The sequence below is a fragment of the Chelonoidis abingdonii genome, chromosome 12 (genome assembly GCF_003597395.2).
Source record: "Chelonoidis abingdonii isolate Lonesome George chromosome 12, CheloAbing_2.0, whole genome shotgun sequence".
Taxonomy (NCBI): domain Eukaryota; kingdom Metazoa; phylum Chordata; order Testudines; family Testudinidae; genus Chelonoidis; species Chelonoidis abingdonii.
In genome coordinates, this window is record NC_133780.1 from 6112528 (window position 1) to 6133509 (window position 20982).

At 50.4% G+C, this 20982-nt stretch overlaps 3 protein-coding genes across 4 annotated transcripts in view; 2 read left to right on the plus strand and 1 right to left on the minus strand.

Annotated features, from left to right (window-relative positions):
- LOC116823721 (zinc finger protein RFP-like) overlaps window positions 1-20982 on the minus strand; it is a 415971-nt gene that overhangs the window by 119217 nt on the left and 275772 nt on the right. The gene's annotated exons all lie outside the window — the stretch shown is intronic.
- LOC116823271 (uncharacterized) overlaps window positions 1-20982 on the plus strand; it is a 66539-nt gene that overhangs the window by 40932 nt on the left and 4625 nt on the right. The window contains exons 2-5 of the mRNA XM_075071701.1: window positions 17243-17299; window positions 18482-18608; window positions 18941-19054; window positions 19392-20976. Coding sequence (XP_074927802.1) covers window positions 18482-18608; window positions 18941-19054; window positions 19392-20976 — 1826 coding nt within the window. The 5' untranslated portion in view covers window positions 17243-17299. The remainder of the gene's footprint in view (window positions 1-17242; window positions 17300-18481; window positions 18609-18940; window positions 19055-19391; window positions 20977-20982) is intronic.
- On the plus strand, window positions 6993-12920 carry LOC142045770 (zinc finger MYM-type protein 1-like). The gene is made up of 4 exons (XM_075071571.1): window positions 6993-7169; window positions 7615-7741; window positions 8253-8366; window positions 9966-12920. The coding sequence occupies exons 1-4, from the start codon at window positions 7047-7049 to the stop codon at window positions 12665-12667; spliced, it is 3066 nt and encodes a 1021-aa protein (XP_074927672.1). The 5' UTR covers window positions 6993-7046; the 3' UTR covers window positions 12668-12920.

Genomic DNA, 20982 nt, shown 5'->3' on the forward strand with positions numbered 1-20982 from the left:
CTTACCTCTGAAAAGATACTTACTATTGCAGACATAATTCTTGAGGCCAATAAAACCATTAAAATTCAGCAGCCTAGTATTCATGTTAAATATTTTGATTTACGATATTTTGTGCCAAATTATTATCATTTTTGCATAGGCACATAGCACATCAGGTCAGAAAAACTACACATTCTTCACTGTATGAATTGGAACGGGAGTGTAGCGTAACATGCGGCGATGTTCCCATTTAAATACATGGAAGACTGACTGAAAAGGCTGTGCATCTGGGCGGATAGATATTACTCAGATCCAAGAAATATTTTTGAATGGTCATAGTAATATTAATTTATATCAGAAACAATACAATGAATAAAATAAAAAAGGACAGATTTTTTTTGTTTTGTTTATTTATCATATATACGATGCGTGTGCTTTGAAAACAATTACTATTTAATATTGTTAAAGCAGCACAGAGTCCTGTGCACCTTATAGACTAACAGACGTATGGAGCATGGAGCTTTCATGGGTGAACACCCTCTTTGTCGGATGCATATTATTAATTTTAATGCGAGTGCTTATTCTTGGTGGAATCCCGGTTGTGATTTTTAAATGTATACTATTATTTCTCTCTCTCTTTACTGGAAACTTGCCACAGACCACCCACCAATGGCTCGCAGCCGGCACGGGTCCACGGAGTACCACTTTGAGAAAGCACTGGTCTAGATAATACTTAGTCCTGCCATGAGTGCAGGGACAAGAGTGCCGGGGACAAACTGATATCCGTAGTCGTTTGCTATATCAGGGAGCAGGATTTTTTCCCCAATAGCAGTTTCTTACAAGACAGTTACATATCAGACACTGGTACAGAGCAATATGCAAAAACCTGTGAGCAGAGCATTCAACCTCCCTGGCCACACATAGCAGACCTTAAGGTGCCATCTGCAGCAAAAAACTTACAGGACCAGACTCAAAGAGAAACTGCTGAGCTTCAGTTCATCTGCAAATTTGACACCATCAGCTCTGGACTAAACAACAGACTGTGAATGGCTTGCCTTGTCTGAGTAGAGAGTTCACATATCCAGACAGTCCTTCAGTGAGAGTGCCAATGCCCGAGATGATGGGGCGTCCAGGATTTCCAGGTTTGTGGATCTTGGGTAGTAGATAGAATAACCCTGGTCGGCTCATTTTAAAGAAGTAACCGTTTCAACTATTAAAATTGTCCTGGTTAAACGCTAAAAGAATTTACAACAGAGGCCCCCACCCAGGATCCCGGCTCTCGCCCCTACCCAGCATCCTGGCTGCCACCATGGCTGGCTGAGCCCGGCAAAGCACAGGGGAAGAGGCTGGAATTGCTTTGGGCCCACTGCAATGCTTTTTAGAGCAGGGGTGCGGTGCCCCCCTTTATCCCTGTCCGTGCCCCCTGTACCCTCTTGAGGGGGCTGGGAGCAGGGCCATGGCTCTGGGAGGGGGGAAGTCGGGATGCAGACAGGGGTAAGAGGCCTGAGGCTGGACGTGGGAGCTGATTAAGTCATCCCCGTCGTACTGGCATTTCCCCCACCTCCTGCCCAGAGTCCTTGGTCTGCACGCCGCAGAACCCTGGGGAAGGGCAGGGACAGAACTAGGTCAGCAGCCAGAATTGCGCAAAGATCATGAATCTGCCACTCCCTGCCCTCCCCCAATGATCTTACAGAGATGATGGGGGGGCTTTTTATTTGCCCTCTGGATTTGCACCTTCCCAGGGACACTGTGGCCACCACCAGAGCATGTGTCTGACTCACAGAATCCCTGCAGCACAGCCAGGCCTGGGCAGGAGGCCAGTCTGTGAACTGCCCTGGCATTCCAGAGACACTGTGCATTCCCTGTGCCCGCAGAGTGGCAGTACCGGCCCGCTCTTCTTTCCCCTCCCCCGCAGATACCAGCAGGGACTGGCAGGGGCCCTTCGGGGGTGGAAGCCATCAGCGTTTGTGCACAGCTGATTTCTCATCCATTGGACTCAAAGAAATCCCTTTCCAGTGTCCCACCGCAGCACTGCAATCACTCCTTTGCTATAGATGTGAAACTTGATTGACATATGTAATCGCTCTGATCAGCAGCTGTATGTGGAGATGCTGGGGTCCCCCCACCCCTCTCCCCTTAGTGTTGAAAGGGGACCTGGAGTTCAGCGCCTCTTGCATTCCACAGGTGCCAGAAAAGGCAGAGCAAGCTGTGATGTGAATCCACATGATCGCTTTTAGTCCACAGCCCCAACTCTGCCTCCACGCTGGGCATAGGTGTAATTCCTGCTTCCCCCAGGGAGATCAGATCCACTCCATGTGTCTGATCCCCCAGCAAGCGGAGACATCAGACTAATGCCTAGACTCCAAAGCCAGAAGGGATCATAGAGATATAATCTCATCTGCCCTCCTCTAGACCAGTCCAAAGACCTGCCCCCAAATAATTCCTACCGCAGAGCTTTTAGAAAAACTTCCCATCTTGAATTAACAATGGACAGCAAGGGAGAACCCACCAGAACCCTGGGTACATTGGTCCAGTGGCTAATTACGTTGAGTTTGTTTTCTTCGTAATAATGTTTCTGCCACCGTATCCAGGCAGGCAACTAGTGGAATGAGACTGGAATCCAGGGGAAGAGGCGTATGAACCAATGCAGCCAATGGCTTATCCGAACATTAATATCAACATTTGGGTTGCACTTGTTGCTGGACAGCAGCTGTTTAACCAGCATTTCAGCCGGGAGCATGTCTAGTTTGTGCATTTCAAAGTCTGCCTTTGCTCCAGAAGAAACCCTAAGAAACTCCAGCCAGTGATCAATCTCTGGGCATTATTTTGAACACAGCTTTGGGATTCAGAGAGGAGACCCAAAAGGAGTTTTTAGTCTTTCAAGGAGACTCTGCTGCTATTTTAGGCTGAAAGGGTGTAGCAATAATTAGTGACAGCACAAGCTAATCAACCTATTAAGGGAGCCAGAACCAGCCTGAGAATGGCTGGGCCTGGACTTTGAAAAGTGTAGCTGCAAATGATCTCAAATTGGGAAGTGAAACTAGTGCCTGCAAATCAGCCAGACATGGACTGAGGATTTCTCTCCTGTGTTTGGAATTATGCTGACAGGCTCCCCCAGCTCGGACACAAAAACCACCCCCTGGCTGGGTCCAGGAGAGGCTGCGCCCGTGCTTCTGAAAGTGGCTCTGCATCACATGGAGATTTCAGGTGCAGGACTGGAGAGAAAGGGTAGGCTTGTGGGTAAAGCACTTGATTGGGGCTCTGGTGAGGGGCAGTCAGTTCCCGACTCCGATGTGAATTCCCTGCTCCTCAGTCAGTGCCTCAGTTTCCTACCGGTGTGTCTCTTGCTCCCTGTACCTTTAGAAGAAGAACACTTCTGAACTAGAGCTGGTTGAATATTGGCAATTTTGAAATTTAAAAAAAAAACATTTCAAAAGGAAACAAAAAAGCTGAAATTTCAAGGTGTCCCTTGGAACAAGAATGCTGAAAAAGCTGCAGTTCAGACCCCTCCTATTGTTTCATTTTGATCCCTCCCTGAAGTTTATTTTGGTTTGCTGGTCACCTTTTATGAAATATGACACGGTACCATGTTGGCAACAGGAACTGAAATGATTAAAAATTTCAACAAAATCCACATGCTGCTGCAAAACATTTTGATTTTGATAAAACTGGAGTTTTGGGACCAGGCAGGCTGGGGCTGGAATGGCTCTGGTGAGAGATCTGTACACAGGCACTCAGCCGACTCCCCTCCACCCACAGAGCCGATTGCAGAGTTGGACACTGAGGATTTGCTGATATTCAGAGCAGAGTTTGAGCCACTGTTTCCGTAGCATCCCTCCCAGCTGTCAGCCTGCTCCTGCAGCGGGGCTCTCAGCCATGCAGTGAGAGATGGACACACCTGGGGAGAGCAGGGGAAGGGGCACGCTGGCAGCACAGCACTGGGCTGGTCTGTAAACAGCACCCACTCCCTTCACTCAGAGCCTGCCTCACCCTGAGGGCTCCCCTTCCATCCCGCCCCCTGCACCTTGCTCCATGGGGGCCCATAAATACATTTGGCACCAGGCCCACGAAAAGTTAATCCAACCCTGCAGAGTAGGGCTAAGAGTTTTCCTTTTTCCTTTCCGATTGTGTCCTGATTTTTTTAATTAATTGCTGTTTTGTAAATTGTTTTTGTTCTGAACTATAGACAACGGCTAGGGAAGAGATCAGGGAGGCATCCAGAGTGGAGAAATTCCATCACTGTGTCCGTATCCTGAGTGGTCACAACCAGGTTGGGGGACGAGCCCCTCAGGAACCCTGGGCCCAGCCTTGTCAGGGTTATAAGGTCTTTGCCACACAGCAGAGTGGAAGGGGAGCCCTCAGGGTGAGGCAGGCTCTGGGTGAAGGGAGCGAGGACTCAGATTCTTCTGCTACTTGATTCCTCCCGGGGGGTGTTTAAATCAGGAAAGTTCCCCCCAATAGCGGGACCATTTCCCCGCTTACCTCTGCGCATGTTTACTGGTTTCCCCTAAAGTTCATTAAGTATTTTAGGAAAAAATGTGAAAGCGGCCACCAGCAAGACTTACTGGCCCGATTTTGAGGCCACCAAAAATTTCGTCATGAGACTCCCTGGGCTAGATGTTCTTGATGGGCCCTTCTGACCTTAGAGCCTGGGAGTGGAACAGGAGCCGGAGCCGGAGATGCTGCAGCGCGAACCCGCCAGCGATAGGACCCAGGAGCAGCCGGGAGGCGGCTCTGTCGGGGGGCAGCGAGCGCTGGGCTCCGGCCCGGCAGCAGGAAGTGACTCGCAGCCGCTGCGGTGACTCTGGCTCCCAGCGAGATCCCGACCCCGGCGGCTGGTGGCTGGAGCCGGGCCCTGGGCTGACGCCGGGGATGAGGGGAATCTCCAGCAGGGCCTTCCCGGCTGCTCCCCAGGAGCCTCTCCCAGGCCAGGGCAAGCCCCGAGCCCGGCCGCCGCCCCTTGCCCGGTGGGGCCCCAGCTCGGCAGGTAAGGTAGAGGAGACCCGCCCCCCCCCGTCACCCCGGGTCTGCAGGGGGAGGTTGGACCCAGGCTGCTACAGGGAGCTGGCTGCGATTTCCGCCCGGGGCCCGGGAAAGCTAGCCGCCGAGCCCGGTGCGGTGCGGGCGGGGATGGGGATCACGGTACACCATCTCGCCCCCCATCTGCTGGCTTTTTTCCCTGCCCCTGGGCCGCGCTGTGTGGACGGAGGCTGCGCAAGCTCAGGGGATTTGAGGGGAAGATGCTGGGGGAAGCGTTGGGCAGGGGCCAACTGAATGCGGGTGGGGCCAGGCAGGACGGGAAGGAGCAGGGTCCAGCGGCACAACCGGGATTGGGAGTGGCAGCACGGGCGTAGCTTCTAGGTGCTTGGAGGCCTTACTGGGCCCCCCACCCCGGGTTGAAAGAGTTTCCTCCTAATCCGAGGGTTCACAGTTTGGATTCAAGTGGCTCTCAGTCGCGCCCCCCCCCCAAATACCCACACACTGTACAGATTTTCGCCCCGTTTGCTAGGGACTAGAGCGGAGAGAAAGGGGAACAGCCGAGCGGGGGGGAACTAGGGCTTGGGGAGGAAAAGCTTCACCCAAACATCCCCCAACCACTGAGTCATGGGTCCCAGCCTCCCTGGCGCCTGGGAGCCGCAGGGAGGGCGCACGCCCCAGCTTCACTGGGGGCGCCTAAGGACAGCCTGACCCGATTCGACAGAGGCCTGCCCCCACTTCCGCTGTCAGCTGGGACTTTCAAGCCAGCTATGCAGAAAGCAGAAGTTTTATTTGGTCACTGGGACACCGCATAGTAACAGAGCGTGTTACGGCCAACTCAGGAGCGAATTCAGCAAGAGTGTCATCTGGGGCGGGACTCCATGATCCTGAGTCAGCTGAGCTCTCCCCGTGAAGTCCCAACCAGGAGACTGACCCGCCTTCCAAGTTCCCTCCTCAGCTGTGGCTGCTGGCCGTCGTCCGTGCTTCTCTCTTCCCAGGACAATGTCGTCACCAGCGCTTCCCCTCTGTCCTTTGTTGCTTCCCAACCGACCTTCAGCGTTAGGGCTGACTCTTTGCAGAGGACCTGCTTTGCCAGGATACAGAATTTTGGCCATTCTTTATGCCCAGGCAGCCACGCTGCAGTCACACCTGCCCTCTAGAGGTCTCTGCAATGATCTCACACCCATATCCTACCAACTTGATACTTGAGTAACACATGGGGAAACTGAGGCACACACACTATTCAGAGAAAACATTAAGAACATTCCCGCTTCATCCCACCCCTCTGAGACCAGCCCAGGGGCACTTTCTCCAGTGGCTGGAACCACTCTAACCATACCAGCCCCAGAGCCTGCAGGTGATGGAGAGACCTGGGGAAAGGACTGGAGTCGGACAGGGAAATGACTCTGCACAGAGGGCCCCTTTCAGGGACAGCTGGGGAGTTTGGCCTACGAGGGGAGGGGCTCCCTGTGTCAGTGAGTCCCAGAGCTGCTGCCCTCAGTGGCTGGGTTCAACCCCCGTTAGGAGTGTCAGTGGCTGAGCTGGCTGATGAGAGCAAAGGCCCAGGGCAATGGGGCAGTCGCCTGTTCGCCCAGGGCGAGGGAAGAAGATAAAAGGGAGAGCGGAGAGACTGGAAGGGCAGCAGGAGCAAGAAGTGGGGAGGGAGGTTCCCAGCTCCCAGCCCTCAGCCCTGCCCAGCTCCATTCCCTGCACCCCCGGGGCAGTCAGCTCTCCTGGGAAGAAGGAGAGGAGCTGAGGGAGGAAAAGCCAGTTGCTGACTCTGCTGAGCACCGCGGGACTGAGGGAGACGGGGCAGAGCTAGAGAGGTTACAATACATGGTGGGGCAGTGTCCTAAAGTGACTCCTTTGATTCTGCTCTTTTTCCGGCGTTTGGCTCAAGAGATGCTGTTCTGGGGAGGTTTAGAAGGGACTTGGTGGGATTAGTTCTAATGGGGGGGGGGGGGGGGGGGGGGGGAATGAACTTACTGGGTTTCTTCCCAGCATGGCAGAGTCCTAGAATAAGCGTGTCTGTCTGTCTGCAGGGAGAGAGCCTGGGGGGAATCGGGGAGCGACATGGTCTCCAGCCCCTTATGAAACCTGCCCAATCTCCCTGCTCCTCTCACAGGCTGAGGAATCACATCCACGTTTCGTTCCAAATCGTCCCGTCTTCCAGGAGACAGGGAAGGGAAATGGCCATGATGGAGCCAGCTCAGGTAGGGGATTTTCAGGGAGATTTTGGTGGTGGGGGAGGGGTATTGCAGAGGGGTTAATCACCCGGGGTTGGGTTGGGGTGTGATAAACCTGCTGGAACATGATCAACCTGGGTCTGATTTTCTGAAGAGGCCTATTGGTGGTGGTGGGAGGGGAAACATTCCCCCATGTCTGAACCTCTCAAGGTTCCTTTCCCTGTCCCTGGGTCAGAGCTCTGCTTCCTATATCAGCCTGTGGCTGGTAGGCATGTGGGAAATGAGAAGACCCTGCCTTGCTCCGTGTGCTCGGGGGGACAAGGAGCTCTCACCTTCTCCCACCCCCTGAAGCCTCCTGGCTGCTCTGAGCAGGGTGTGGGGAGGATTCTGCTTCTCTGACCCTTCTCCCCCATGACTAGTGGGATTCTGGCTAAGGCAGCAGGTGCTGAGTGGGGGACTCTTGTTGTTCCAGATGCCGGTGACCTTCGAGGAGGTGGCTGTGTATTTCACCCAGGGGCAGGGGGCTCTGCTGGACCCCACTCAGAGAGCCCTCTACAGGGACGTTATGCAGGAGAACTATGAGACGGTGACCTCGCTGGGTAAGGGATTCCCGTCCCCTTGGTTATTGGAAGCTGGGGGGTGGGGTGGTGGGGGGAAGGGGTCTGCGTGTTTGACACTGGTCAGGTTCTTTTTCATCACTCTCCAATGAGACCAGGGTGTCAAAACCTAAAGCACATAATTAATCATCCCCACCCAACCCCGCTAGCTTTCAAGGTGGCGAAGTCATGTATTGTCCTGTCTGTGTTGTTTCTCATTCACACACCAAATCTCTCTTCTCCCTCCTCCTTGGGAACAGCTCCAGCAATGTGGAGGGCTCTGCAGGTTTAGGAATAGGCAGGGGCTTAACACTGGAGCTGGGTGTGTGTCACAATTCCCCTCACCTCCCCAGACGTCTGTTTCCCCCAAGGGGGCTCAGTGACCACGTTCCCGTCCTCTTAGATTCCCCAGCACGGCACAAGGACAGGTTCCACCCACAGAATGTCTTTTATGACAGATGCTCTCTGAATCCTCCACTCATCATGATCTGGTCTGATTTCACCACCTGCACAGGATACCACCTTCCCAAACCTGAACTGATCAGCCGACTGGAACAAGGGGAAGAGCCGTGGGTGCCCGATCTCCCGGCCTGTGAGAAAAGAGAGATCCCGAGAGGTACCCACACAGGTGAGGACTGACACTCAAACCATCTGAGGAATGAAGGAAAAAGTTGAGAATCCCAAAAATGTGGTATCAGTAAATGCCCTCGGTTCTTCCTCATCTCACCCAGGGCAGGGCTGCAGTCAGCAGATATCACTGACATTGGTTCCCACATGTCCTGTTAACTGCAGGAGTTTCCTTCCCAGTGTTCCTTCTCTGTGAAAGTTTGGGTAGGAAGTGGAGGCAGAATCCAATTGCTCCGTCTGTGCAGCTTTAGTATGTTGGTTTTCCCTTGGTGCTGTTCCTCTGAATTTCTCCCCAGCACAATGACTCCTGTCTGGATTGTCTCTCTGTCCCAGCAGGTGATGGGAGAGTGAGTGAGAACGAGGAGGGGAATCAACAGCAGAAAGTTCCTGGGCATGGGGAATCACAGAGGACCTTTGTGGGAAGACCCCATAAGTACTTGGACTGTGGAAAAAGTTTCATATGATGGTCACACATTGTTTTACATCAAGCAGTCCACATTGGAGAGAGACACCATAAGTGCTTAGACTCAGTAGCGTAGCTAGGGTGGGAGCAGGGGGAGTGGCCGCTCCCACTGAGCACATTCTCCAAAACTGACACCTTAGGCACTGACTCTGTGGGTGCTCTGGGTCTGGAACACCTACGGGGAAAAATTAGTTGTTGCTGAGCACCTACCGGCAGCTCCCTGGTTCCCGCCCTCCGGCCCAGCTCACCTCCACCTCTGCTCCACCTCCTCCCCTGAGCGTGCTGCCACGTTCTGCTTCTCCCCCTGGCTCTCCAGTGCTTGCGCCACAAAACAGCTAATTTGTGTGGCAAGCCTGCGAGGGAGGGAGGAGGGGGAACGCAGCATGCTGGGGAAAAGGTGTGGAAGGGGGTGGGTATTTGGAGAAGAGTCCAATAGGGGAAGGGGGGGTGGAGTTGGAGCGGGACCAGGTGGGGGCACGAGCTCCCACCAGCACCAAGCAAAGTTGGCACCTGTGGCCTAGTGACAAAATAATGCAGGGGAAAAAAAGCATCGACAAAAGAACGCTGACAAAAGAATGCATTCCGTTAGAGGTACCTCCAGATAATTTTTGAACGGTGTCATTTTCTTCTGGACAAACGTCTATCACATAATCAAATGCAGTAGAAACGTCATCTGTACGCTTGTGACGCTTACCACTACAGCGTTAGTCAGTCTTGTAACATGTGAATCCCTTGCAAGAGCCAAGAGGCCCACGGTTTTTTTTAACTTTTTGTCTTCGCTCTTTTATCGGTGCTTTTTTTATCAGTTGACGTGTATTCACTCACCCGGGCACCCACCCAAGAATTGTTTCCTACTGTATAAACAAATGCTGAACCTTTTTGGATGATTTCAAATAGTTCAGTCTGTTTGATTACTTCTTAGTGTGCGGATTGTTTTCGCTTCTCCTCTAGTTTTGAATAAAGTGGCTCCTTTTCAAAAAATCATTTAACACTTTGCTGACCAAATTCGACGGGTGTCAAATTCATAGAGCTGAGAAATTGACCTGGCTGCCGTGTGGAGAATGTTTAAAATACATCACTTTTTTTTTTAAAAACAATCGTATGTTGTTCATATTTATTTTATTTGTTTCTGATAAGGGATGGATAAGCGCACTAAGAAGAAGCAACTATCCGGGTGGGATAGAAAGAAGATGAAGGAAGATGCAAATCGAGTACAAGAATCATCAAAATATGTGAGGTTGGAGACCTACTTTTCATTCGACACACCCACAACGTCTTTTGTATCAGAGGTGGAACATTCTGAAGACTTGCTACCTACCTTCAGCCAAGGAGGTGAAGACGGTGCCCCAGCCGTTGCGGCTTCACCAGAGATAAAACCCTCTGAAGACTTGCTAGTACCTACTTTCAATCTAGGAGCTGATTACAGCATCCGGGCCGCTGCGCCTGAACAGGTAGTGGAAGTGGAGTTCTCAGAAGACCTGATTACTTCAGCAGACTATCATGCAGAGGACAAGAATGACACAGTAAGATTCCGTGCTATCGTTGACACACATAGGGAATACCCAACAGATCCATACTTGTTTTGTGACACACCTGTAACACCTGATCTAATACGTGCTCTGCTTGAGTTAGGCCCTTGTCAGCCAGGACTTAAAGATAATTTTGACAATTTTCCAAAAGATGAAGCTGGGCGTCATTTCAGAGCTACTTGGTACAAACAAAAACAAGTGAAAAGTGCTTGTACAATTGACCGGCACTGGCTGGTTTACTCACCAAGAGCAAATATTATGATTTGTTTTGCTTGTTGGCTTTTTGCAAATCGGTCGAATGCTTGGAGCGATCCAAAAACTGGTTGCAAGAAATTTGCTACAGGTACGCAGAAAATTGAAAAACATGAAAAAAGTGAAAGTCACAAAAAAGCAGAGAAAGAACTTTTCCTTACCAAATTCCATTTGTTCAACGATAGAACAATCTTGGCTTGTCTAACAGCAGAAAGGAAAGAGATAGAAAATAATAGGATGATTTTACGATGTATTATAGATGCAGTTCTCTTTTTGGGAATTCAGGGATTGGCATTCCGTGGTCATCGCGAGTATCGAGGTTTAAGTTCTCCAACTACAAATGAAGGCAATTTTTTGGCACTTATTAAGCTGTTGGCTAAAAGTGATACATTACTGGAACAACATTTATTACGGAGTGATCGAAATGCAACATATCTCAGTCCTGACATACAAAATGATCTGATAAAGTCCTTAGCAGCCGAGCTTCTCTCAAAGATAGTAGCTGAAATCAAAGTAGCTAAGTACTTTGCCCTAATTGTTGACTCTACTATTGATATCAGCAGAACTGATCAATTTTCTTTATCCTTACGATATGTAACAGTAAACGGTGATGCAGTGGAACGATTTATACAGTTCAGTGAATTACCTGGAGCAAGTGCTGAAGATTTTTTCAACGTTCTTCTTTCAGCAATCAAAAACTTGGGGCTGTCAATAACTATGTGTTACGGTCAGTCTTACGATGGAGCAAGCACCATGTCGGGTGAAATATCAAGTCTCCAAACTAGGATACGGGCAATTGCTCCAAATGCACTCTTTATGCACTGCTGTGCACATGATTTTAATTTAATTCTGATTGATGCATTAAGCTCCAATATTCAAACTCGGTTGTTTTTTGGAACTCTAGAAAGTCTGTTTACTTTTTTTTCTGGCAGTTTACCTCATCTTTCAGTATTAAAGGAAGAACAATGCAATCTTATTGAATCTTTTGCATTAACTCTAAAGAAACTTTGTGATACCAGATGGGCGTCTAGAAAGTCAGCGGTAGAGGCAGTCTTGCAAAATTTACCAGCACTAGTAATTGCCCTGCAAACAATTGTGGATGGTGAGATAAAAACCTGTACTCCTAAACAGCTCAGTGAGGCAAAGGGTATTCTGGCAACACTCGATACTTACGAATTCTTAGTTTTTCTTATATTCTGGAGTAAAGTGCTAGAGAAGGCTTTCTGTTTGTCCACCTATTTACAGAAAAGTAGTCTAGATCTGGTAACAGCTTCTCATTTGATTCAGATTTTTGAAAATGATATGAAAAACATTCAAAGTGAATTTGAATCTGAATTCAAACAGATTGAGAATGAAGCAACCGAGTTGGCTCGAAAATGTGGTATTACTACGGACTATAAGCAACACAGAATACGTAAGAGAAAAAGATTCCATGAGGAAATTGCAGAGGATGAAGGAGGACTATTTGATGCCCGGGAGAAATTCATAGTTGAATCCTACTTAGTGTCCTTAGATTCTGTTATAAATAACACAAGTAAAAGATTCGAGCATTTTAAAGCTGTGGCTGCCAAATTTAGTGGGTTAGATCCAAAGCATTTTGACAACGCAGATAATGTGAACAAATTAGAATTTTTGGCAGACATGTACTCAGATGTGATTGACAGTCAATCCGCAATTGTGGAAGAGTTTCTTAGCTTTAAAGACATGTACAAAGATATAATGATCACTAGCGGTAGGGTAAAGTCAGGTGTCGACGAGAACCTCACCATCAACAGTGTGCTGAAATTCATGATCGCCAATGATATGTGTTCCATTTATCCTAACCTTTCGAGATTGTACCACATTTTTCTGACGTTGCCAATAAGTAGCGCAGTGGCGGAAAGACCCTTTAGCCGACTCAAACTGATAAAGTCCTACCTGCGCTCTACAATGAGTGAAGATAGATTGTCTAGGTTAGCTTTGCTCGCCACTGAAAGACAATTGGCTACTGAAGTAGATTATAATAAAGTGATAGATAACTTTGCTAGAATGAAGCTTAGACGAAAGAAGCTGTTATAGTTGCTTCATATTGTTTTGATCTTATCTTTGAAATATAAAATAAGTAAATAACGTGTTTTTATTATGTTTTGATTTTATATACAATATAAATAGATGTCATGCTGTAAAACTTTTTCTATTTTAAATGCAAAATAATACATGTAAAACAATATCGTTATTATCTTTTTATTTTAAGTACAAAATAAATATGTATAGTGGATTTTAAAGTATGTAATTAGTAATTCAATATGTCAGGTGGCACCTTTTTTTATGTGTTCGCTCCCTCTGATGTTAGAACCTGACTACGCCGCTGGTTAGACTGTGGGAAAAGTTTCACATGCAGCTCAAATCTTATAACACATCAGAAGATCCATAGAGGAGAGAGACCCCATGAGTGCTCAGATTGTTGAAAAAGTTTCATACAGAGGTTCCACCTTGTTAAACATCAAGCAGTCCGTACAAGAGGGAGACCATAAGACTCTTGGAAAGGTTTCAGAAACAGATCAGCCCTTCTAAAGATCAGGCAATCCACACACGAGAGAGAGCCCCGTAAGTGCTTAGACTGTGGAAAAATGTTTCAAATTGATGTCACCCTTTGTTTTACATCAGAGAATCCATGTACTGGAGTGACCTCATAACTGCTTAGCCTGTGAAAGACCTTTTAAATAAAGGTCAGAACTTGTTTCAAATCAGGCAGTCAAGCCAGGAGAGAGACCCCATAAGTGTTTAGACCATTTGAAAAGTTTCACACAAACATCAAATCATATAACACTCAGAGGATCCACACAGGAGAGTGTCACGGAGTGTGGGGGGAGTCCGGTCCTGCACCCCTCTTCCTGGGACTCACAGTGACTCTCAGCCAGCCAGTAAAACAGAAGGTTTATTGGACAACAGGAACACAGGCTACAGCAGAGCTTGTAGGCACAACCAGGACCCCTCAATCTAGTCCTTCTGGGGGTTCAGGAAGCTTAGTTCCCAGCTTGGGATTCCCAGAATTCCAACCACCCAGCCCAAAACCAAAACTGAACTAACTCCCCTCCAGCCGGTCCCTTCCTTTGTCCTGGCTTTGTCCGGCTTCCTGGGCAAAAGGTGCTGACACACCTCCCCCCTGCCTGGCTCAGGTTACAGGATGTGGAGGAGTCCCTCACCTAAAGTCCTCCCCTGCTCTCTCATCCCCCACACAGATAGTTCGTACTCCATCACAGAGAAAGACCCCATCAGTGCTCAGACTGGGAAAAGTTTTCTACATAGGTCAGACCTTGTTAAACATCAGCTAATCCGCACAGGAGAGAGATCCCGTAAGTGCTTAGGCTGTGAGGAAAGTTTTATACAGAGTTCAGGCCATGTTTTACATCAGAGAATCCACACAGGAGACCCCATAAGTGCTTAGACTATGGAGAATGTTTCATACTATAGTCAAGGCTTCTTAATTACCAGGTAATCCACAAAAGAGGGAGACTCGGTAAGTGCTTGGACTGTGGGAAAGGTTTCAGAAACACCTCAGCATTACAGAACATCAGCCAATCCACAGAGGAGAGCAATCCCATAACTGCTTTGACGGTGGAAAAAGTTTCATATGGAGGTCAGGCCTTGTTAAACATCAGGCAACCCACACAGAAGAAAGCCCCCATAAGTGCTTAGACTGGGAAACATTGCAGAAACTGATCAGTCCTTGTTTTACATCAGAGAATCCACAAGACTCCATAAGTGCTTGGACTGTGGCAAAAATTGTATACAGAGATCATATCTCATTAAACACTGGAGAATTCACACATGATCTAAACTTCTGTGACACCTGGCCCAAAAGAGTTAAGAACCTTGCAGGCTCTTTGACTCATATTCAACCTTTAGAGGCATCATAAAGTGTGTAAATGGTATTTGGGGCCATTCGAAGAAATATAGACTAGAACTTTGAAATGTAAACTGGTGTTAAAAAATAGAAAGAAGAGAGTAGTGCTGTTACTTAATTGCAGTTAACTTGTATGATTAACAAAAAAATTAATTGTGATTAGAAATATTAAACTCGATGAATCACATTGTAAAATAATAGAATAGCAATTGAAATTTGTTAAATGGTTTTGGATGTTTTTCTGCGTTTTCATATGTAATGATTTCTCTCACAACAAAGAATGGAAAGTGTACTGTGCTCACTTTATATTATTTTTTATTACAAATATTCGTACTGTAAACGTGCAAAACAAAAATAGTATTTTTCAGTTCACCTCATACAAGTATTGTAGTGCAATCTCTTTATCAGGAAAGTGTAACTTAGAAACATAGATTTATGTAAAAAATAGCTGCATTCAAAATAAAACATTGTACAATTTTAGAGCCTAGAAGTCCACTCAGTGCTAATTCTTGTTCAGTCAATTTTAGACCAGAGGTGGGCAAACTACAGCCCCTGGGTTACATCTGGCCTGTAGAACCGTCCTGCCCTGTCCCTGAGCTCCCGGCTGGGGAGGCTAGACCCCAGCCCCTTCCCCACTGTTTTCCCTCCCCCGCACCCTCAGCATACCACACCGCCAGCGCGCTGGACCTCTGCTCCTGCCGGGCAGCATTGAGCGATGTGGCTGCCTCCGGCAGGGCTATGAGCTCCTGCCGCTCTGAGTGCCATGGTAAGGGGGTGGGGAGCCAGGGAGGAGTTGGATAAGGGGCAGGAGGTCCCAGGGGGCAGTCAGGGGACAGGGTACAATTTTAGAGCCTAGAAGTCCACTCAGTGCTAATTCTTGTTCAGTCAATTTTAGACCAGAGGTGGGCAAACTACAGCCCCTGGGTTACATCTGGCCTGTAGAACCGTCCTGCCCTGTCCCTGAGCTCCCGGCTGGGGAGGCTAGACCCCAGCCCCTTCCCCACTGTTTTCCCTCCCCCGCACCCTCAGCATACCACACCGCCAGCGCGCTGGACCTCTGCTCCTGCCGGGCAGCATTGAGCGATGTGGCTGCCTCCGGCAGGGCTATGAGCTCCTGCCGCTCTGAGTGCCATGGTAAGGGGGTGGGGAGCCAGGGAGGAGTTGGATAAGGGGCAGGAGGTCCCAGGGGGCAGTCAGGGGACAGGGAGCAGGAGGCAGTTGGATGGGGCGGTTAGGGGAGGTGGAACGGTGTGTGGATAGGGGGTGGGGTCTGGGGGGGCCATTAGAAGTGGGGGTGTGGCTACGGGTCAGTGCAGTCAGGGGACAAGGAGCAGTGGGGGTTGGATGGATCAGATGTTCTGAGGGGGGCAATTGGGTTGGGAAGTTGGTGGGTGTGGAAATGGGGTGAGGGCCAGGCAGTTTGGGCAGGCACGGCCTTCCCTACCTGGTCCTCCAGACAGTTTCACAACCCTAATGTGGCCCTCGGGCCAAAAAGTTTGCCCACGCCAGCTTAGAAAAACAGCCCGAGGCTGGACGTGGAAGCTGACGAAGTCATCCCTGTCGTACTGGGATTTCCCCCACTCCTCAGGGGTGTCTCAGTCCATGGCCTGCACCCTGTGGAACCCTGAGAGGAGGAGGGGGGGACGGGGACAGAACTAGGTCAGCAGCCAGAAGTGCTCAAAGATCACAAATCTGCCCCCCTCCCCCAAATCAGTTACAGAGATTACCAAGTTTGAGGGCTTTTTATCTGTCGTCTGAATTTGCACCTTTCCAGGGACACTGGGAAGAAAGGTCCTGTCACCGAGAGCATGAGGCCATCGCCAGAGCATGTGTCTGACCTGCAGTATCCCTGCAGCACAGTCAGAGCCTGGGCAGGAGGCCTGGGATGGGGGAGGGACAGACTGTGAACTTCCCTGGCATCCCACAGATGCTGTTTGTGCTTCCCCCAGGCCCGCAGAGTGGGGAGAATTGTTTTCCTTTCACCTTTTCCATTGTTTCCTGATTGTTTTTATTAGCTGCTGTTTAGTAAATTGCATTTCTTCTGAGGTATAGACAATGGTCAGGGAAGCATCCAGAGAGGAGGAAGTGCCCCAGAGCGGGAACGCTCTAGCCCGTATCCTGAGTGGTCACAACCAGGTTGGGGGGCGAGCCCCACAGGAAGCCTGGGCCCAGCCTTGTTGGGGTTATAAGGACTTTGCCACACAGGAGAGTGGAAGGGGACCCCTCAAGGTGAGGCAGGCTCTGGGTGCAGGGAGCGAGGACTCAGATCCTTCTGCTCTTCTATTCCACCCGGGGGGGGTGTTTAAGTCAGGAAAGTCCCCCCCCCAGTAGCAGGGCCATTTCCCCGCTTAACTTTGGGCATGTTTACTGGTTTCCCCCGAAGTTCACTAAGTATTTTAGAAAAATGTGACACCAATTTCCCCCGCTACATGGAAGACGGTCCCCCCCTTCTGTCCTGAGAGCGGAACAGGAGCCGGACCCAGAGACGCTGCAATGTGCTGGGTTGATCGCTAGGACCCAGGAGCAGCCGGGAGGCGGCTCTGTCCGGGGGCAGCGAGCGCTGGGCTCCGGCCCGGCAGCAGGAAGCGACTCGCAGCCGCTGCGGTGACTCTGGCTCCCAGGCTCGTGGCGAGATCCCCGAGCCCCGGCGGCTGGTGCTGGGAGCCCGGAGCCCTGGCTGCAGCCGGGAGAGGGGAATCTCCAGCAGGGCCCTTCCCGCTGCTCCCCAGGAGCCTCTCCCAGGCCAGGGCAGAGCCCCCAGCCCGGCCCGGCCCCTGCCCCGGGGGGCCCCGCTCGGAGGGAAGGTGAGAGAGACCCCCCCCCCCCCCCCGGGTTGCAGGGGGAGGTTTGGCCCCAGGCTGCTCCCAGCGGAGCTGGCTGCGATTCCCGCCGGGGGCCCGGGAAAGCTGCCGCCAGCCCCGGTGCGTGCGGGGCGGGGTCACGTTATCCGCCATCTGCTGCTTTGTTTCCCTGCCCCTGGCCGCGCTGGTGCGGACGGAGGCTGCAGCTCAGGGGGATCTGAGGGGGGCAAATATACCCACCTGCTGAGCGCGTGGCCCCAGCCTGAGCCCCGGGGGCAGCCTAAGGACAAGCCTGACCCGCTCCCCGCAGGGGCCCTGCACCCACCTCTGCAGTCAGCTGTGACTCTCAGCCAGCCTGGAAAACAGAAGGTTTATTGGTCGCCTGGAACACAGCATAGAACAGAGCTTGTTAGCACAGAAATCAGGAGCTCTCAGCAAAGTGCATCTGGGGGGGAATCCAGAGTCCTGAGCCCTGGACTCTTCTCCTGTGAGTCCCAAACCAGGAGGAAACTGAGGCACACACTTGATATTCAGAGAAAATATTAAGAACATTCCCGCTTCATCCCACCCCTCTGAGACCAGCCCTGGGGCACTTTCTCCAGTGCCTGGAACCCCTCTAACCACACCAGCCCCTGAGCCTGAAGGTGATGGAGAAACCTGGGGAAAGGGCTGGAGCTGGGCAGGGAAATGTCTCTGCACAGAGGGCCCCTTTCAGGGACCAGCTGGGGAGTTTGATCTATAAGGGGAGGGGCTCCCTGTGTCGGTGAGTCCCAGAGCTGCTGCCCTCAGTGGCACAGCCAGGTTCGACCCCCGTTACCAGTGTCAGTGCCCAAGCTGCCTGATGAGAGCAAAGGCCCACGGCAATGGGGCAGTCGCCCATTCTCCCAGGGCAAGGGAAGAAGATAAAAGGGAGAGTAGAGAGACTGGAAGGGGCTGCTGAAACAGGTCAGTGGCAAGTGGGGAGAAGAGGAAACATTCCCCCATTTCTGAACCAGGACTCTGCCCTGCTCCGTGTGCTGCGGGGACAAGGAGCTCTCACCTTCTCCCACCTCCTGAAGCCTCCTGGCGGCTCTCAGCAGGGTGGGAGTGGGATTCTGTTTCTCCAGGCCTCTCCCCCTCCCCCCATGACTAGCAGGATTGTGGCTGGAGCAGCAGGTGCTGAGCGGGGGACTCTTCTTGTTTCAGATGCCGGTGACTTTTGAGGATGTGGCTGTGTATTTCACCCAGGGGCAGGGGGCTCTGCTGGACCCCGCCCAGAGAGCTCTCTACAGGGACGTCATGCAGGAGAACTACGAGACAGTGACCTCGCTGGGTAAGGGATTCCTGACCCCTTGCATATTGGAAACTGCAGAGGGTCTGTGTGTCTGACACCGCAATGAGACCAGGGTGTCAAAACCTAAGGCACAGGGGTTTAACACTGGAGCTGGGTGTTCACCACAATTCCCCTCACCTCCCCAGACATCTGCCTCCTATGAGGTGGCTCAGTGACCACATTCCCGTCCTCTTAGATTCCACCTTCCCCAGCAGAGCACAGGGACAGGTTCCGCTCACAGAATGTCCTTTCTGACAAATACTCTCACTTTCGGAGAGACGCTCTCAGTCTTCTACACACCCTAATCTAATCTGATTTCACTCCCTGCACAGGATTCCCCCTTCCCAAACCTGAGCTGATCAGCCAGCTGGAACGAGGGGAAGAGCCGTGGGTGGCCGATCTCCAGTCCTGTGAGGGAAGAGAGATCCCGAGAGGTGCCCACACAGGTGAGCACTGACACAGAAATCATCTGGTGAATGAAGGAAAAAGTTGAGAATCCCCAAAATAAGGTATCAGTAAATGCCCTTAGTTCCTTCCTCTTCTCACCCAGGGCAGGGCTGTAGGCAGCAGATGTCACTGACATCGCTTCCCACATGTCCTGTTCACTGCAGGAGTTTCCTTCCCTACTTTCCTTCTTTTTAAAAGTTTGGGTGGGAAGTGGAGGTAGAATCCAATTGCTCCGTCTGTGCAGCTTTAGTATGTTGAGTTTTCCCTCAGTGCTATTCCTCTTAATTTCTCCCCAGCACAATGACTCCTATTTGGATTGTGTCTCTCTCCCAGCAGGTGACGAGATAGTGAGTGAGAACGAGGAGGGGAATCAAGAGAAGGAAGTTCCTGGGCACGGAGAATCACAGGGGACCTTTTTGGGAAGAGCTGAAGGGAATTTTTCCCAGTGCTTGGAACAGGGAGACGATGGGGAAAATTGGCGGAGGTCAGATAGGCTTCCGGGAAACCACTCAAGGAAGCAAATGGATAAATCTATTATATGTGGAGAAGGACACAGCTATCCCACAGCCCGACAGACAACCTCCAAGAAAGACAAAAGCTATGAATGTCTTGGTTTTGGGAAAGGAATCGTTCTGAGACCACAGCTTGTTCCGCTTCAGGAAATCCAAACTGGAAAGAAATCACTTCAATGCTTGGACCATGGGGAAAGCTTCAGTAAGCGGTCAGATCTTAATAACCATGAGAGGAGCCACACAGGAGAGGGACCCTCTCAGTGCCTTGAGGGCAGGAATTGTTTAAATTTGAAGTCAACCCTGATTACACATCAGACAGTCCAGACTGGAGAGAGACCCCATAAGTGCTTAATCTGTGGGAAAAGTTTCCTATGGAGGTCAGGCCTACTTAATCATCAGGCAATCCACACTGGAGAGAGATCCCATAAGTGCTTAGAGTGTGGAAAAAGTTTCATACAGAAGTCACACCTTGTTGTACATCAGGTAATCCACACTGGAGAGAGACCCCATCAGTGCTTAATCTGTGGGAAAAATTTCATACGGAGGTCAACCCTTCTTACACATCAAGCAGTCCACACTGGAGAGAGATCCCATAAGTGCTCAATCTGTGGGAAAAGTTTCCTATGGAGGTCAAGCCTTGTTTTTCATCAGAGAAAACACACAGGAGAGAGACCGCATAAGTGCTTAGAGTGTGGAAAAAGTTTCATAGACAGGTCAGACCTTGCTAAACATCAGATAATCCACACTGGAGAGAGACCCCACAAGTGCTTAGACTGTGGGAAAAGTTTCATAGAGAGGTCAGACCTTGCTAAACATCAGAGAATCCACACTGGAGAGAGACCCCACAAGTGCTTAGACTGTGGAAAAAGTTTCACACGGAGGTTACACCTTGTTGTACATCAGGTAGTCCACACTGGAGAGAGACCCCACAAGTGCTTGGACTGTGGGAAAAGTTTCACATGGAGATCTGCCCTCGTTACACATGGGAGAATCCACACTGGAGAGAGACCCCACAAGTGCTTAGACTGTGGGAAAAGTTTTATACAGAGATCAGCTCTTCTTCATCATAAGGCAATCCACACTGGAGAGAGACCCCACAAGTGCTTAGACTGTGGGAAAAGTTTTATACAGAGATCAGCTCTTCTTCTTCATCAGGGAATCCACACTGGAGAGAGACCCCATAAATGCTTAATCTGTGGGTCAAGTTTCATACGGAGGTCAGAACTTGTTAGACATCAGGAAATCCACACTGGAGAGAGACCGCATAAGTGTTTAGACTGTGAAAAAAGTTTTGTACGGAGGTCAACCCTACTTGCACATCAAAAAATCCATACCGGAGAAAGACCCCATAAGTGCTTAGACTGTGGGAAAGGTTTCATACGGAGGACTGACCTTGTTAAACATCAAGCAGTCCA

What these genes read in the sequence shown, in the direction of transcription:
- LOC142045770 (XM_075071571.1), top strand. Translation starts at nt 7,047, where the DNA reads ATGAAACCTGCCCAATCTCCCTGCTCCTCTCACAGGCTGAGGAATCAC. An exon ending in CCATGATGGAGCCAGCTCAG is followed by an intron (nt 7,170 to 7,614) that starts GTAGGGGATTTT and finishes TTGTTGTTCCAG; the next exon opens with ATGCCGGTGACCTTCGAGGA. An exon ending in TGAGACGGTGACCTCGCTGG is followed by an intron (nt 7,742 to 8,252) that starts GTAAGGGATTCC and finishes CCACCTGCACAG; the next exon opens with GATACCACCTTCCCAAACCT.